The sequence below is a fragment of the Dunckerocampus dactyliophorus genome, chromosome 7 (genome assembly GCF_027744805.1).
Source record: "Dunckerocampus dactyliophorus isolate RoL2022-P2 chromosome 7, RoL_Ddac_1.1, whole genome shotgun sequence".
Lineage (NCBI taxonomy): Eukaryota > Metazoa > Chordata > Actinopteri > Syngnathiformes > Syngnathidae > Dunckerocampus > Dunckerocampus dactyliophorus.
In genome coordinates, this window is record NC_072825.1 from 23,398,887 (window position 1) to 23,417,991 (window position 19,105).

General features: G+C 39.8%; 1 protein-coding gene across 4 annotated transcripts in view; it reads left to right on the forward strand.

Moving 5' to 3' along the window:
* Nucleotides 1-19,105, forward strand: part of osbpl3b (oxysterol binding protein-like 3b) — a 64,807-nt gene that overhangs the window by 30,763 nt on the left and 14,939 nt on the right. For 2 of the 4 annotated variants that reach the window (XM_054781911.1, XM_054781913.1), the window contains exons 3-13: nucleotides 643-759; nucleotides 2,195-2,248; nucleotides 2,420-2,533; nucleotides 2,743-2,907; nucleotides 3,875-3,986; nucleotides 7,719-7,822; nucleotides 7,931-8,023; nucleotides 8,103-8,262; nucleotides 14,114-14,244; nucleotides 16,037-16,138; nucleotides 16,901-17,038. In XM_054781911.1, coding sequence (XP_054637886.1) covers nucleotides 643-759; nucleotides 2,195-2,248; nucleotides 2,420-2,533; nucleotides 2,743-2,907; nucleotides 3,875-3,986; nucleotides 7,719-7,822; nucleotides 7,931-8,023; nucleotides 8,103-8,262; nucleotides 14,114-14,244; nucleotides 16,037-16,138; nucleotides 16,901-17,038 — 1,290 coding nt within the window. The remainder of the gene's footprint in view (nucleotides 1-642; nucleotides 760-2,194; nucleotides 2,249-2,419; nucleotides 2,534-2,742; nucleotides 2,908-3,874; nucleotides 3,987-7,718; nucleotides 7,823-7,930; nucleotides 8,024-8,102; nucleotides 8,263-14,113; nucleotides 14,245-16,036; nucleotides 16,139-16,900; nucleotides 17,039-19,105) is intronic. The other 2 variants (XM_054781915.1, XM_054781914.1) reach the window with 2 other exon arrangements.

The window sequence follows — 19,105 nt, forward strand, 5'->3', positions numbered from 1 at the left end:
TAAGTGTGGAATCTCACTATTTATGGAATGAGACAATCTTTGGGGTAGTCATGTCAAGGCATTGTTGTAAGCAGAAAATAGGTCTGTTTAGAGAAGAAGAAGCTTTTAAAGAAGACTGCAGCTGGTTCGATTCAACCTGTGCAGAGTGCAGGTTTTTTTCTTATACAAACCAAGCTAATTACCTGGAGGGCCATTGTTATGTAACCTGCATACGTCTGTGTTTACTCAGCAAGGCTGGGGACGTCTATACGTGTAACTTGGCATATTTTTCTTCAATGTACGTCACTGCTGTCACTTTTGGCCTTGGAGACAAGTGAGTCACAATGTGGGTGTGTCACAGGGGCATATGACAAACCCTTGTCTCCTTACCGCTCTGTCAATGGTTATTTCAGACAGATTGACTCCACTAGTCACTCTCACTTTCTGGTGCTGATTTTTAGATACTGTAAGTTTTCAAAATGAGTTGGTTCTTAAAAACCACAAAACCACAGCCATGACAATGTCATCATTTGTACGTGAAGGGACACTGCCCTTGATTTACACTTGTATTATGCGTCGTTATGACAAAGAAAGGTTTTGCTCTTGTGTATAATAATAGTTTCATCCCCATCTTTCCCTAAATTGCTTATATTTCTCACATAGGACAGCTGGGAAATTGTGGATGGTCTGCGTGGAGGCTTCAGCAGTGCCCTGGAGCCCCAGAAACAGGAGGGTTATGTGCTAAAGAAGAGGAAGTGGCCCCTCAAGGGTTGGCATAAGGTATCCAACACCTGTCTGATGTGTAAATATGTACCTTGTAATGTTTTCCCACAGGGGAACCACATATTCAAAGTAATTTTTAAGTCCTTAGCTATTATTAGTGTGGATGTATGCAGGAATTAATTCACTTAGTCATTACTACATAGTTTAGTGGTTCACATACAGTAGTTGACTTTTATGCAGCTGGCTTTGAATCAGTTCACACTCAGTGCACAACTCAAAATCACGCTGATTGACTGGTGATCAGTCCAGTTTATAGTCTGTCTTTTGTCTTGTAAAGATGGATGGATGAAGATATTAGTTTACTAAACCTGAACGCCATTTTTCAGGTTGTCCTTTTAAACAAAGCAGCAGATTGTCTTTTAACTAATGGATCAAGCTTACCGTATACAGTTAATGATCCCACCTGCCGAAGAGTCGCATGTGACCAGTTGACGCTCTTCCTCAGACGTGCATCCTGGTGTTTCTCTCAGATGCATTAGCTGATGGCCTGCTGGTTAATAGACCTGTATATATTTAGTATTGACGTGCAGTCTGAGCCCATGTTGTTTTAGTGCTTCCACTAGTCACATGCACTGTAAGAGTGTCAGCACTAATAGTCATGTGGAGGAAGTGGATGCGAGGATTTTTTATAATGGCAGACGGTTACAATAGACCGGTGGTCTCAATATCTTATCTTATCTTATTTTCTGCCATGCCTCCCAAGGGGATAGAGATTTTTTCACGCCACCAGTGATTTGAAATACTATTGAGAACCTATAGCTTTTATGGATTTGTCTGTACAAACCACTGTATGAGTTGCTGGCACTGCATCTTTCAAGCATGAATAAAGACAGACCTGCCAACCTTGAAGAAACGTAAGTGTTGTGTAGTATAGGGCTGCAACTAACGATCATTTTCTTAGTCAATTAAGCTGAAGTTTTTTGTTTTGATTAATCAAGTAATCTGTTCGGCCCTAGACGGATCAAATCAATATGAACCAAACACAAACAGTTAGTGGTTTGTCCACAATATATCAGGAAAGAGGCATAAATGTTGATCACTGTTTTCCAAAGTCAAAGCTGATTTGTGTGAATATCTTGTTTTGCCTAAAACGCAAAGATGATAGGTCTGCTTTCATGGATGAGTAATGAAATGGAAAAAAAAAATCACATTTGACAGGATCATCACAGGATATTTACATTTTAAAATTAAAAAATGATGAATCAAATACCAAAATAGTTGTCGATGGATTGGATAATCAATTAATAATGGATTAATTGATTCATTTTTGCAACTCTATTGTAGTATATTCAGTAGTATTTAGTATAGTGCCCCCTGCCTCTCATGCCCCCATGGGGGCCCGTCCCACTATTTGAGAAGCACTGCAGTAGACAGAGAGGTTGACAACTTATGAGGTGTCTTACCACCATATTGTCCTTCTTTGTCCCGATAGAGATATTTTTCCCTGGACAAGGGCATCCTGAAGTATGGCAAGTGCAAAGCTGATGTGAGTGTCTGCCGACTGCTCATGAATAAGTCTCATTGCGTGTTTTTACATGTCAATCACATAATAAGACAGCAACCATGCAGAATTTTCCCTGGACCCACAACAAGCAATGCATTTATGATAGATGTTTAAATTTATGATCCAGTGTAGTCTCCATGTGTTGACATGCAGATTGAGAAGGGAAAGCTTCATGGCTGCATTGATGTGGGCCTCTCTGTTATGGCCATTAAGAAGAAAGCCAAGTGCATCGATCTTGATGCTGAGGAGAACATCTATCACCTGAAGGTAAACCGCTAAGCTAGTTAATAGCTTCCATCCAATGATTTATGGGAAATTAGCCACAAAAACATGCACTATTCCCATTCTTTTCTTTGCTGGAAGCGATGTACTTCGTGCTTAAATGAATTTGGAATGACCTTGTGTTGTGCATGTGCGTGACAAAGCATTGTTTGTGCCTGTCACCTCACTTGTCCTTGTGCTGATCTGCCATCCAGATCAAGTCACAGGAGCATTTTGATGAATGGGTGTCCAAACTACGTCACCATCGGCTCTATCGGCAAAATGAGATTGCCATGTGTCCCAGTGAGAAGCCCTTCCACTTTCCCCACTACCCCTCCCCCACCTCTCCAAGCTTTGCTGACGGTGCTTCTATAAGAAAGGTATATGTACTTGAATTAATCTCAGGGCTTGTTCTTGTGTCTCTGCTCATAAATATCATTATTGTTTCTGTGTTTAAGATAAAGATTTTATCATAGTTCATCATTTCATGACTACTATTATGTGTGACTGTTTCAATGCAGTATTGTCATTGTGATCACTGTCATAGTTCATCATTTCATGACTACTATTATGTGTGACTGTTTCAATGCAGTATTGTCATTGTGATCACTGTCATAGTTAATCATTTCATGACTGCTATTATGTGTGACTGTTTCAATGCAGTATTGTCATTGTGATCACTATCACAGTTCATCATTTCATGACTACTATTATGTGTGACTGTTTCAATGCAGTATTGTCATTGTGATCACTATCATAGTTCATCATTTCATGACTACTATTATGTCTGACTGTTTCTATGTAGTATTGTCATTGTGATCACTGTCATAGTTCATCATTTCATGACTGCTATTATGTGTGGTTGTCATTGACAGCGTTGTCATTGTGGTTGTTGATATTGTTTTGTCTTTTGTCCTTATGTCCTTGTTCGTCTTTATAGTTGTCACAGACATTTATTTGCTGATGTCGTTCTGTATGTTTCTGTTGTTCTATTCTTGTTGTCACAATTGTTGTTGTTGCTGCTGTTGTCCTTGTCTCTTGTCCTTGTCTCTTGTCCCCCCGTTTCCTTTTCTCTTCTTCTCTGTCCCCTCCTGCTCCGGTCCGGTCTCTCCAAATTTGTTTAATAACAAGCATCAAAGTCAAATAAATTTTGTATAACAGGGGAAGTGTATATCACACTTCTCCCTGGCAGAGTAAATCTGTTGAGCACTTGACAGCATTTAGATCTACAATTCTATCTGCTTTAAAGGCTGGACAGGACAGGGGGAAAAAAAAAAAAAAAAAGATAAAGATTTGGGAAGATGCTAGCAATTGTTATTGGACTGACCTTTTGGTTTCTTTGTGCAGTGTGTGCCTATACGCAGGCAGTCTACGGTGCATTCTGCATTCGGCTGCAATGGTCAAGCCAAGGTAGCGGCCTGGCTGCAGTCATCTGATGACATGGATAAGTGCTCCAAAGGTGATAAAACACTGCAACTCACTGCCGAAAATTTTTTAATTATATCATTTTTTGTGTCATGCCAGCCTGCCAAATGTCACTTTTAATCCATTTAAATGTATATTTGTAAATCATCGTTGTCCAATGAAAAGCACCTCCAAATGCTATATGTTTTTCATTGGAAAGCAACAATGCGAAATACGAAAGCAACACGAGAGTAGTGTTTCTCAGCCACTGTGCAGTGTGCCACAAGAGAAATTCCAAAATCCAGTTTCACTTACTGTAACTCTCTAAATTTAGAGAGAAAAACAGACTTGTACATATGTAAGCCGCACCGGACTAGATGCACATGTCCACGTCATAAAATGGCATATTGTGGCACACACGAGTCCATGAGGACCAGGTAGCTTTTTATTTGACAGGAGCCAATCGTGAGGTATGAAAAAACTCACAGTGAGCTTGTCAGCCCAGAGGGATTCCTCTGGTGGACAGAGGCAGCTGAAGGATTCATTGTATCTCCCCGGGAGCCATTGCCAATAAATGCTTTCCTGGGAAGAAATGCAGGATGGGAAACCATTAAAAAAGTTGTTTTATATTCTGAACTTGTATTGGTACTTGCATTGTATATTCCTTACATACCTGTTGGGTGTTAAGTTGCTGTGTGATGAGTTTAGCATTCTTTGTAAGATGACACCAGTCAGACTGTGATATTGAGTAATGACCTCCTGCAATTTCCAACGGGTTGACAAGCCCGTCACGAGTTCCCTTATAGGTCGTGATTGGCTCCTGCCAAAGAAAGAACTACCGTTTCCTCACTGACACTAAATGATTAGTAGTAGTTCTGAAGTCAAGGAGATCTCACAAGATTAGAACATGGCCATAAATTAGCTGCACTGCTGTATAAGCTGCAGGGTTCAACGTTTAAGAAAAAAGTAGCGGCTTATACACTGGAAATTACGGTGATTGGTCCAAAAAGTAAGATTTACAGTTGAACCTTGGTTAGCATCATTAATCTGTTCCAGAAGGGCAGTTGAAACCCAAAATGTACGCTAACTGAATCAATTTTTCTCATAAGAAATAATGTAAATCCAATTCATCAGTTCAAGACACCCAAAAATATTAACACAAAACATATTTTATAAAGAATTATTATAGTTTTATATGCAGAAAACAATTCAAAATGCACACATTGTGGTTAAAATTTTATGGCTTCACTCTATCACAGTTTTTCAAAAATTCGGCCTATTATTTAGTAGAAAAATATGCATATTTAAATTGTAGGTATTCTTGGCCTAAATTAAATATTTTTAGGCATAAAAATGTCTAAATAACTAAAAATACAAATATAAGGCATTCAGAAGACGCATTTAAAGACGTGTTATGTAGTATTCTACACTGGCTACTAGGTGTCGGTAATGTTACTGTAGCGACGGGTGAATCGTGTAGTTCTGAGCTGCTGTTTAGAGCGAAGGCTATAGAGGACAGTGGACAGTATATTTTATTTATGTCTAATATGTCTTATTTTGGGCTGCACACTGGTCTAGTGGTTAGCATGTTGGCCAACACAGTAACAATCTGTAGATCGGGAAGACCTGGGTTCAATTCTCCCTGGGGCATTTCTGTGTGGAGTTTGCATTTTCTCCCCGTGCGTTTTCTCCCCGCCTGTCGCCTGAAGTCAGCTGGGACAGGCTCCAGCATACCCCCGCGACCCTAATGAGGAAAATCGGCATAGAAAATGGATGGATGGATGTCTTATTTTCTATTATTATGTCTACGATATTTGGTAGTCCGAGTGTAAAGGTGACTATAGGGGTGTTATTTCATGTCAAAAACATATTTATAAAGTCGTAAATAGGTTTGCTCTGCTCTAACTATGAAAATAGTCAATTTATAAAGAAGGAATCCTACTTTGTGGAAATTCCTGGTGGAATCTGGAACCAATTAATCGCGATAAATAAAGGATTACTGTAAATGACGACTTAAATGAATAAATGAACATTTTACGTCACTTTTACCGTGATTGAAGACTTGATTGTTCACAAAGATGACTATGAGGCAGCGACAGGGACGAGGAGAAATCCACACGGACACCACCTTTGTGTTTTACTATGAGTTATTGCTTGAATTTAATCATGTTTCTCACCTTTATCACCTTCTTTATCAAAGTGCATGTTGCACATGCAATTTTGTTATTTTGCAGCCGTGATGAACAAGAAAAGCAGAGACGTGGAGTAACTGTGTTAGTTTGCAAAGAACAGGTAGATGGGTGACGGAGCTGTGGGACAATGAATTCCAGTTGAGAGCATGCTTGACACGCTGCCTGTTTTGTAATAAAGATACATTATACAAAGTTTGACTCACGCAGTGTATTAATAATACGACAGGACGCACGCCACATTGTACGACAACCAAAATAGTGTATGCGAAATCTTTAACGTAAAATGGAACATACGCTAACCGGGCCGTACGCTGACGGATGTTCATCTATCTGTGCCAGCGATGCATAGTGACAGGCAAAATAATTAAATGCTATTCCACCGGATGGCAGAAGCCACATAACCTACAGTATGTATCCACCTGTTTCCATTCATACAACAATTTCTTAGGTGGTGTGCTATGAAATTTTTTTGAGATGTAAAATATGTGCCTTGGCTCAATAAAGGCTGGGGAAAACAGTCCATAACCCACCTTGGAGGACACATTTTCTCACAGCCGTCTTGTTTCATCGTCAAATGACAGGCTGCCAAGACTATATTGCTAATTTATTCTTTATCATGTCACCTTTTTGATTGGTGTCTTCCTCTATAGTGCAATGCACAATTAGAAGGAAAAAAAATATCAAATTTTGTGGTCTCATTTGGTGCAATTTTACTTTAGTCATTATTTTTATGCATGCATTTATCCTCCTGCTTTTCCTTAATGTGTTCTGAAATGCACTTTGCGCATTAAGTTTGTGTAGAGATGATGATTACAAAGAATACAAATTGCTTGGCCTCTCCATTCGTGTGTATGTGATGAAAACACTTGCATCTTCATCGGCGACGGAGCGCCACGGCCATCATGTTTACGTGTGTTCCACAGTGGAAGAAGATACGAACATCTTCATCACATACACACGAATGGAGAGGCGACAGTGCGCAGGGACCCAGCGGGAGACAAACATAACGCCAAGCAATTTGTGAGGCCTGATTTTTTTGAGGAATCATTTTTATGATGCAAATGTATTACTCTTTCAAACGCATATTGTTTTGAGAAGCCAAACTCTTTACTTGAATGACCCAGCAACTAAGCAGAACTACGTTGCTCATCCAGGAAATCCGACCAAAACTAGATTCGCGGGACCAAATGTGGGGGTAAGCCTTGTTGATATAGTGCACTGCTGATGGGGATGTCAAAAAATCTGAACTATCCCTTGAAAAGCGGTGGGTCACAACATAATGACCATGGAAAATTGTGGGTCCCTTGGTGAGACCAGTTGAGGACCCCTGGTCAACAGTATTGAGTGTTTTTTGTTTGGTTGGGTTTTTTTGCTCCATTGTTCCCCCAAAAGCTATGTAAGTGTACATTACAAATCAACAACAGTACAAACCAATGGATGTAGGTACTAAACACTAACAAACCGTCTCAAGGTCATGAAAGAGTGGCTTATAATTTTTGCATGTGGTCACTGTTTTGATGACTAAATGCATGGCTAAATGAGGTCAGATTTGGTAGAAAGAGTGTAAAACATTTTTTTTGTCTTCCTTTCTATAGACTTGTCAGTTTGTGAGGCGTATCTATTAGAGCTGAGCCACCTCCTTCAGAGTATGGAGGTCATCCATCGGACCTATTCTGCTCCATCTATCCAAACTCTTCAGGTGATTTGCTCATCAGATTTGAGACTTAGCATTTTTAAATGGAGCGTTCTTTTCTTCCAGAGAAGAACAGTGTGAAATCAGTTGACTGTGTTGTGCTCAAATCCCTAGGCATCTACATTTGACAGTCCTAAAAAGGAAAAGAGGCTTCAGAGAAAATGGCGCACAAAGAACTACAACAAAGATGTCAAAACAACACTGCAGGTAGATACAATATATCCACTTAATTGCTTTCATCTGAATGACTGTCTTACCAGTCTCCATTGTTGCTTTTCTTCTGTAGGTTCCCAGCTGCATCTCCTCTGGTTCTATCCGCCTCCATGCCTCGAACCCCAACCTCTCCACTGCTGCACTATGCAATGACAAAGTCGACCAGGAATCTCTGGATTCTCCTTTTGACGTGACCAAGCTGCAGGAGGATTTCTGCCGTGTCGCTACTAATCGTGAGTGAAACATTCAGAGAGGCATCTTCTAATGAACACTTGGATTTTCACATCACTAACAGTACTGTACATAGCTAACTCTTGATTGATAGTATAGAGTAGCTTTGTCACAGAAGTCCATTAGAGTGGTTCTTATTTTACAAAAGTCTGAAAAACCATGGTCTGACCTCCTAAAATGGTTCAGTTGCATGAAAAATTAACCCCGTAAAATTTTCAGAAAAATTGAATAATAATAATATTTATTATTATTTCTCAATAATAATATTTAGAGTTAGCTCAAGGACCTCAAAGTCGGTGGTGACCAACAATGACTCAGCACAGTACCACATACAGTGATTTATGTAGGGTACACAAATCACAGTATGTCTGAAGTAAACAATTTCATGGGACTATCTACCTAGACTAGGGTTAGGGTTAGAGATAGAGAAAGGGTATCCTAACCCTACCCTATACCTAAACCTTAACTATAACTGTATGAAAAACTGAATTCAATTCAATTCAGTTTATTTATATATCGCCAAATCACAACAGCAGTTGTCTCATGGCACTTTACACATGAAGTTCACAAATGAAAACAGAGAACCAACTGAAACCCCACAAGCAAGCACTTGGCGACTGAGGCAAGGAGAAACTCCCTCTGGGGAAGAAACCTTGGACAGAACCCAAAACTTACTCTGTAACATTTCCAGAAATTAATATTCAGGGGTAGTTCACAGACCTCAAAGTTGGTTGCAACTAATAATGACTCAACAGAAAAAGTGGTTGTCGGTCATTTTAGAGCAATTCTAGGGGTTGTATTTTCACAACAGTCACTTTTCATGCTCAGTCTTTTTAAGTACATTAACAGTAACTAGCGTAACATATATTTACTGTATATAACAACATAGTCATTTATGTACGATTGTTGTTTTACACATGGCACTTCGTTGCGTGAACACCTTTAAATCCCGTACGGCATTGTAAAAAATGTTTATGTACTTACATTGTTGTTTTAAACTCTACCAAACAACCTTTGTGCCTGAGTTCTCCTCAATACCGGTATCCAGGCATTTTACAGCCATTTTTGAGGGGTATATTTTTTTCCAAGCACAGTATTCACTCTTCACGCTCTGTGACTGACCAGTCACACACCACCCCTCTATAGACAGACTCGCTCCAGACAGAGAGAGGAGCAATGGCTTATTTTGTTATGTATGCGGTGCATTTAACAAGACAGAGTTTAAAACGGCTTGTGTCGCGTGGGTCACTGCCTCTACTCCGGACGGGTTTTTTTAGGTTTTCTTCACCTCAGCTCAAGTCTAAAGTTACTTGGTAAACTTGTTTTGTTACGTATGCGGTGCATTTGACAAGACAGAGCTGTAAAGTGCTCGTGTTGCATCCGTCACTGCCAGTGTTTTTTGTCCCATTTGCTTGCTTCTAATTTGGCTAGTGATATAAAGTCAGTTGGAAAAGTGTGCTCTTAGTACTGAACGCGGTGCTTTTGAGAAAACTACAGTGAACAAGACTGACAGATTATTTTCCTGTTTGCCATCACTGGATGTTTGCATGAATCACCAACGTCACACAGATCATGAAATAATAATTAAATAATAAAGTCTTACAGATCACTAACACACATACACCGTACACATATAGCTGAATAATAAACTATAAATATAGCAACTTCTGATAAATCCATGTCAATTTCTTTGGCTCAATGGTTCAACTCTGGCTCCAAAAGCTTGCTGAGCTGAGTGCTGGACCGTTTGCATAATGAAATGAGGGAGGCATTACCTCAAGTAAATACCCTCCTGTTTCAACTTCACTGACTCATTTTTGTAAATATGAGAGCCAGAGCAGTCTTTAATTTAGTCAGCAAATGGCGGAATTTACTGTACTATTACGCAAATGCCGGCCACAATGCCCATTAAACAATGCAATGAATAATGTGGAGGATTGTTTCTTAATATTAATACTAATTTCTTAATATTAAATTGTTATCTGTTATGGAGTGTGTTTCCACCACATACACACTAGAAACATAAAAATGCATCTATGTTTATTCCTTTACTCCAAACCCATATTACATTTAGATTAGATTTTTTATGGTTATTTGTAGCATATAATCGCCCATTGGTCATGGAGATAATTATTTTACTGTATTTTGGAGAGCAGGAAGTGTTTAATCTCCATGACAGAGCTGTGTTTGGCCACTGCTTCATAGTAACGTTCAAGAACAAATGCTGTTCTTGCTCATAAAATTTATTTTTTACTTGAATATTACACACAATAATAGCTGTCAGTATCTTTTGTATTATTGATTGCCTGGTAGTTTGTCAAATTCTGACGGAAGATTAGGAATCACTGATTTTCATTCGGACATTTGACAAAATAAATATTAATTAAATTACGCGACTCATGCTGATCTCCCTTTTGTTATTTCCTGATATGAGGCGTAACCCATGTGACGTAATGACATAGCTACGCAGGACAATGGAAAATGAATCGGGTGGTAGAAATTATTCAACAGCGGTATGGTTTCATGCCGAGAAAGAGCACTACAGATGCAATGTTCGGTCTGAAAGTCCTGATGGAGAAGTACAGAGTGAGTGCGTGGGTGGGTGGGTTGAATAGGTAGGTAGGTAGGTAGGTAGATACTTCATTAATCTCCAAGAGAAATTTACATTTCCAGGAGCTCTGCAAGAATGTCGTAATGAACTCAAAACAGCCAAAGCGGAAAGAAGGTGTTACATTTTGTCTTTGTGGATTTAGAAAAATCATATGAAGAGTGCCAAGAGAGGAGCGGTGGTATAGCATGAGGAAATCTGAGCTGACAGACAAGTATGGTCGAGTTGTACAGGACATGTATGAGGGGAGTAGGACAGCAGTGACGGGTGCTGTAGGTGTCACAGAAAGGTTCCAGGTGGAGGTTGGACCGCATCAGCCCCTTCTTGTTTGCAATTGTGATGGGCAGACTGACAGATGAGGTGAGACGTAAGGCTTCATGGACAATGATGTCTGCATATGACATTGTGATCAGTAGTAAGAGCAGAGAGCAGGTGGAAGAAAACCTGGAGAGGAGAGGAATGAAGGTCAGTCGTAGCAAAGCGCAATACATGTGTGCCAGTGAAAGGGTATCGGGTGGAACTGTGAGGATGCAAGGATTAGAGGTGAGGAAGGCAGAGGAGCTTAAGTCCTTAGGGTCATAGGTTCATGGGCCTCATTTATAAAAATGTGCATGGAAATCTGACTGAAAGTCTGTGTGCGGCAGAAACCCAAAATGTGGCGTATGCGCACATTCATGCGATTTGTGATTTATAGATTCCACCTTGAGGAGAAGCGTACGTACGCAGCTCCGCCTCAAGTTACGCCCTTTCCACGCCTCCACTTCACTATAGAAGGTCAATGCAAAGTGACTCATGAATGTGGCGTCTATATTTAAAAAGCTTTGATTGCATTGGAATCACGCCTGGTGGGAAGACGACAAGGATGAAGAAGCAGAGCTTCAAGGAAATTGAGGTGGAAATACTGGAAAAAGTGTCATATTTGGAAGACACAGCAGTTGCATAACAAATAAAACAAAGAGTGAGTGACAGCATGTCCACTGTCATTGCTGTGAATGGAGCAGGGCAAACAGGCAAAACTAAAAAAAAAAAAAAAAAGGCACACAATTCCGAGCAAACGAGCAGATCAGAGGAACAGCCAAAGTTAGATGTCTAGGAGACAAGGTCAGACTGAGATGGTTTGGCCATCTGAGAAGGAGGCATTGTGATTAAAATGGTAGAAGCATGTTGGAGATGAAGCTGCCGGGGAGAAGAAGACGGGGAAGACCAAGGAGGAGGTTTCATAAAGGACATGTGGAGGACTATAGGACGGTAGGACAGACAGAAGAAGGTACAAAAAACAGGGCAAGATGGAAACATGTGATCTGCCAGAGCGACCCCTAAAGTAATAAGCCTGAAGTAGTAGAAGACTATGATGAATAGTCCGCAACTTCTGTGGGACAGTTCTGAATACACTAAGTCCCCAACTAACGAACACAATTGGTTCCAGACGACCATTCTTAAGTCAAATTGTTCTTAAGTAGGGGAAAAGGTAATATTACCAATAATATAGGTACTACATGTACGTGTATACATATACAGTATATGTGTATGTATGTAAATATGAGTTTGGATGTAGTAGTAATATTAAACGAGGATAATTAATTAAAAAAACAATAATAAAAATGATATAATAATACGTAATGATAAATGTTATTTACCTTTGAAGAGGAGTGGTCGAGCATACGTCGTTGTGGTGGAGGAGGAGGAGGAGTTATTGAAAAAAAGGACAAATCATCGTCGTTAGACTCTTCTAAAAGAGGTAGTGTTCTGTGGGTGGTGTAGAGTTAAGCAGGCCTATTAACTCTTCATAAACTTTAATCACACGCTCTGTCCGGGTTGTATCATAAAACTCTTAGCCTTCCTCTCTCCTCTTCCTCGTCTTCCTGTAGCTGTTGGTCCCATTAGCAGTGTCACAGTGCCCTCTGCTGGTCAAGCATGTACCTGTATAAATATGGGTTTACCGGTCAAGCATGTAGCAGTATAAATATGGACTTATAAGGCAAAACACATGAAAAAATAGACCAGTCGGCTTGTGTTCGTATCTCCAAGTGTTCGCACGTCGGATGTTCGTTAGTAGGGGACTTAGTGTATTGAAAAATGAGACAAGTGTGACAAAATCAACTTCACATTATGCCTCATTCATGTCATGTGTCATTCAAGTTAAGACTGTTTCATTGTTTTACCGTTAAGTATATTAAAATGTTGCTCTAAAAAAATGCCTTTGCAGTTAATAAAGGTTTTGTGATGGCAGTTTATTTTTCTATTACTTCCTATGGGACAAAATAAAAAGTGAAACAAATCAGAGGTTGGACCAATCTTCCAGAACAGATTGTTTTTGTCTTTAGAAGTGCCACTGTAGGAGGAAACGTAAGTATGTTGCCAATAGATAGAATTTACAGGTGGTCCTCAGGCTATAAATGAGTTCCGTTTCTAAATTTTGGTGTTAGTTGGATCTTATACCTAAATTACATCTAAATTAACTCGTAAGTAAATTATAGCTAAATTAACTTGTCACTACAACCAGTCCAGGTTGTACCCCGCCTGTCGCCCGAAGTCAGCTGGGATAGGCTGCAGCATACCCCCGCGACCCTAGTGAGGAGAAGCGGCATAGGAAGTCACTCACACTGTACACTGACCACATGACGAACATGTAAAATAATGAAGTGCAAAAATTACAATAACTAATATGCAATGTTATTCTTCCTCATCGTAGCTGCACTGGCACATACTGTATTGTTCCGCCACGTGCCTTGAGGCAACTGCATGTGTTGTAAGTAGTTCTTGAGCAAGTCTTGTGTTTATGGACCAAAATGAAGTTTTTAATCTCTTTGTAGTGGCAGGTTTATGCTATGGTTCTATTGCAAGGGTAGCTCACACAAAATACTTGCCACTTTCAACTATAAATGGCGTTATGTTTGTTTGTATTAAAATAAAGAGATTGAGAGATATTTATGTATCATTTTAGAGCTCATTTATGATCATTATAGCCTAGCTAAAGCACCATATGTGATGGATTGTCCACAATTTTATATCCGACAAGGAGTGCCACGACACAGCTCTCTCTTAGTTAGATCTAATGCGTGTCTCTGTTTTTTTTCCTCTGCCCTAGCTGCCACTCAGTGCAAAGTTTTGGTTCTCTCTTGTAGGCAGTATTTTAGCAATTAGAAAATTGGCCCCTTTGGGTACTATTCTGTCAGGCATTTATGCTAAGTCGTGGTGAAAACTATTCCAATTTACAATCCCAGCTTGCTGTCTCCTCTCTGCAGTGCACACCACTATGAAGTCAGCTCTGATCTCACTAACGTCAGAGAGGGAGCGATTAAAACAATGTGTGGACCATGACACCTGTCCCCCTACCTCCCCGCAGGTGGTCGGTTTGAAGAATGCGCTGACAACGGTATGTGGGTTCCATTACGATGTCAGACATTCCCACTCTATCACTCTTCTTGAGGGCTTTACCAGCTGAGGGGCACCCGCCCACCTTGCTGAGACCTTATTCAACAGTGATTCCCACTCACGCTTTTTCAGCGTTAACATTGATCATCACGATGACACAGTAGAAGTTCTCAGTTCACTACTCCAACACATTTCTTGTGACAATAATAGCCTCCTGTCTGTTAGCTTTTCCTCCTGATGACTCAGAGTCTACCTACGCGACCACACAGAGGGGCAATAATGGGCCACAGATGTCGTACAATGTGGGCTTCTTTGGCTTCCAGTGATAATATTTAGCACAAAATGACCAACAAATTCCAAATAATTGAAATGTTCTGTACTGCGTAATACATGTTACTAACATTTTAATCACTAGAACACTTTTTGGAGCTACTTTCTGCCTATGACAGAATTTTGTCATTGACATTAATGCATGAGAAATGAGTGGAAATCTCAACCACTACAGTTAATGTTGACAAAATGGTTGCTTATTTGGATATGTGTTTCATGCAGGATGAGGTAAAATGTTACACACCTGTGGGAGTTGTCATTTTTACTCCACATACAGTGGATGTTTCCACTGGCACCATAGTGCAGGAGTGTCCAAACATTTTCCACAGAGGGCCGCAAACAGAAAAACTGAGGGTTGCAGGGGTCACTTTTATCACATTTTCTTAATGTAACATGCTAAAATCAATCAATCATGTCAGCCTTGTCTCATTGTTGACAAAGCCACCAGTTATTAGTATGATGTCTTAACATTCCACATTTCAGGTTTTCTGGTAACAACTTTTTTATGGTAACCTTTTGATTGTTTTTTTTTCCTTTATAATGTGGCCTTAATGATCCTTTAATTGAATATTACTAATAGGCACGGTTCAATAAAAAAAAGTTGGGGACCACAAATGACCCCCAGGGCAGACTTTAGATTGGGGTGGGCGAACTTTTTGACTCTTACTTCTTTTTTTTAGAAGTTAGCAAAGTTAACACTCTGCTGTATGTGCTTGTGACCCTTTTTTCAGGAGCACTTCTGCTCCTGGAATGAAGTACATGCACATGTATGCTAAAAACTGAATATCAATAGTATGTGAATGTCCCTTTTTTACTTCCCAAATGACCTCATGTTTTGCAATCAAGCAAAAACATAGCAAAAACCCCCACAAATGTCTCATACAATATCACTTTTCTGCAACTTTGTCATCGAAAGTTTTCTTCTCTGTCCCCCTCCGTCATATGTGACGCTGCCTGGTCAATGCGCAGATCCCCACCCACTCTACTCCGTATCAAACACTTCCTGGAGCTGCTGCATAGACCCTATGAATACCATAATGACTCAGCATGCGACGGGAAGATATGGGTGTAATTTGGTTTGGCACCGTGGGTGAGGTCGTTGGTTGGATCACTGCATATAAAAACCACCAAAACTTTGTCTCTCTCCTGTGCGACTCAAACTGTATCAGTGGCATTGCAAGTCATGTTGCCAGCTTATGTGGTGGAAGGTTATATTAAACACTTAAGAATGTCCGGCCAAATTCAAACGCTGGGCCTTAGTTTGCTCACCCCTGATGTAGACACTCCTGCCCTAGTGATTCATATTCACTGTAGGATGCAAGCTGGAAGAAGTGAATGGGTGGGAATAAACTGTACAGTATCTAATATACTATTATCGTTTGCTTTTTCAGTATGTGGCCCTCAGTGGAAAAGGTTTGGACATCGCTGGTTTACGCCATGTTGACACTGATTATTTTTTCCAGGCTTTAGCCCAGAACTCAGAGCTGCGAGAGCGCCTGTGCAAGATTCATGCTGACTCCCACATCATAGAGCCCACACTCCTAAATCTCACTGCCCCTGTGCAGGTGGGTGTGGGAATGCAGCACCTCCCTTTCCCCCACCACCAGCATGATGATGATTATGATTATTAATTCCATCCTTATTTGCCTCCCACAGAATGAATAAACTGATTTTTTTTCATTTCGTTCACATCCACATTCACGCCATATTGCTCTCCTCTCGCCCCTTCGCTAATGATAGCTAAAAAAAAAGAACACATTGTGGATTACGGCATTGTGAATCATTTGCATTGCAGCCATGTGTTTACACGGCATCTCCACATGGAGGCTCTTGGCTCATGTAATCAGATTTACTGGCCACAGAGTGTGAGCTAATCAAACTAATCATGTCCCAGGAAATGTGTTCAACACACACAGAGCTCGTCTAACGCACCTCTTCTGATTATGTACTGGGAAATTAACAATCCAAATGCTTTGATTGGAATGCCAAAGTAGTTTCTTAATATGATACATTAATATTGTGATGTTGTCTTTTCCAACTGTTTTTACCATACTACAAAATACATTGACATCTATTGTTGGCCTATGTATAACTGGGTATTAAAACAATACACTTTGTTGCACCTTTTGTCACACCAGTGACTCATGAGTGTTATCAAAATGCTGTAACTCTTATTATCTTTAGCTCCCACCACAGGGCCATTATTAGCATAGTGTGATTGTACAGTATTGTGACAAACATTGTCGTTGGCCACCGCTTCTGACAATGGTGATTGGATGGATTTCCCTTGTGTATTTATTTATAGATGTGAATGTTGTGTCTCCTAGAAACAGGAGTCTGCATCTGAATCCCATCCGTTGGTGCATCAAGTGTCCAATGAAAGCAGAGCGTCAATCGCAGAGTCTCTGTCCGAGTTCTTTGACGCACAAGAGGTTCTGTTGTCCAATAGTTCTTCTGAAAATGAGGTAAATTATGGGAATTCAGTTTTTAAAGTATCTTACACTAAAAGAGACAATAACGTCTAATGCAAAAGTTTGGACACTTTCATCAACAGTTAAATTGTCAATTGTGTATTTCCGCACAAAGGAACATACTGCAAACATGCTGTAGTTTGGTACCAGCCACTTAAGATGCATATAAAGTGCTACTCAAAAACGATAAGTAGAAATTAGGACTATGTCAATCGATGAAAGTATTTACCAGTAATTAGGATTAATCGCATTTTGTCCATAGTTAACTCATAATTAATCATAATTAATTGTATATAGAAGTTTTTATTTTTATAATAAGTGTACCTTTGAAAGATCATTTTCCAGTTTTTAATACACCTATCAACATGAGACGAGATAATATGGTTACAATTTTTGTTGATTAAAACATTCTGTTTTTTTAAACAGCTCAACACAAAATGTACCTCAATGTATAAAAAAACAAACAACATGTACAAGTAGACATTGGTAAGGCAAACTGTCCATGACTCAGATATAATTATCTTCAAGCAAATCATCTCACAAAATATACAGTACTAACTGTGACTAACTTTACAAATAAAGGTTTGCAAAAACACACCAGCTAAGTGGAATGAAAACCGGTTGTTACAAAAATAAATATTGACAACTTATAAAAAAAAAGGGCTGAACAACAGTCAGTAGTTTACAGAAGTAGGACTGCACTTATATACTGTACTGCAGTCAGGCTATAGCTTAAGTCCCCAACCAACGAACACAATTGGTTCCAGACGACCGTTCGCAAGTCGATTTGTTCGTAAGTCGAACAAAAGATAATATACAGGTACAGGTATACTACATGTACGTGTATACATATATACTGTACATATATGCGTATGTATGTAAATATGAGTTTGGATGCAGTAGTAATATTAAACGAGGATAATTAATGAAAAAAACAATAATAAAACGGATATAATAATACGTAATGATAAATGTTATTTACCTTTGAAGAGGAGTGGTCGAGCATACGTCATTGGTGGTGGTGGAGGAGGAGATATTGAAAAAAAGGACAAATCGTCGTCGTCGTTAGACTCTTCTAAAAGAGGTAGTGTTCTGTGGGTGGTGTAGAATTAAGCAGGCCTATCAACGCTTCATAAACTTTAATCACATGCTCAGTCCGGGTTGTATCATAAAACTCTTAGCCTTCCTCTCTCCTCTTCCTCTTCTTCCTCTACCCGTTGGTCCCATTAGCAGTGTCAGAGTGCCCTCTACTGGTCAAGCATGTAGCAGTATAAATATGGAGTTCCAAAAGGCAAAATACATGACAATATAGCTTGTGTTCGTATCTCCAAATGTTTGCATGTCGGATGTTCGTAAGTTGGGGACTTAGTGTACTTCACTTCCAAACACTCATTTACAGAGACATACACACACACAAACACACAAAGCCTTTTACACACAATTTATCACACTGTTCTTGATCTGGTGACTTCAACATCATGGAATTATGACACAACATGCAAGTTTTATCCTAATAAATAATAAATCGCTAATAAATCGTAATAATAACACTAATAAATTCCCTCGCAAGCTTTTGCTGCCATCTCATAGAGCGCTGTGTGTGTGCTCGCTCACTTTCGTCTTTGTCCCCACACATTGAAGTGGCACAAGCCCTCCAAGTAGCTGTCTTCAGATATGCATGCCGGTTACTCACAGCTCTTAACCCAAATGTTAGCTCGCGGCCGAGAGATGGCTCCTAAATAAAAAAACACTCGTTAGTAGGGACACTCATGTGCCAAGGTAACCCTGTATAAACAATAGAAAATACCTGCAGTGCTCCAGCACATTCGCTAGATTCTTCAGTTTTTCCATCTGAGTCCAGCAAGTGGCGTTTGAGCGTCAACATAGTCCAGTGACAATTTAACACACATTGACGGTAGATACAAATAACTTTGGTCTTGTCTAGATAGCCATCTGCCATGGCTTTGAACCTAAACCTACCATTCAAAATACCCTTTTCTTTGTCCATTTCTGCTCAATATTTGTTCCCGCTTGTGGCTCAACATTAACTGGCCCACCGCT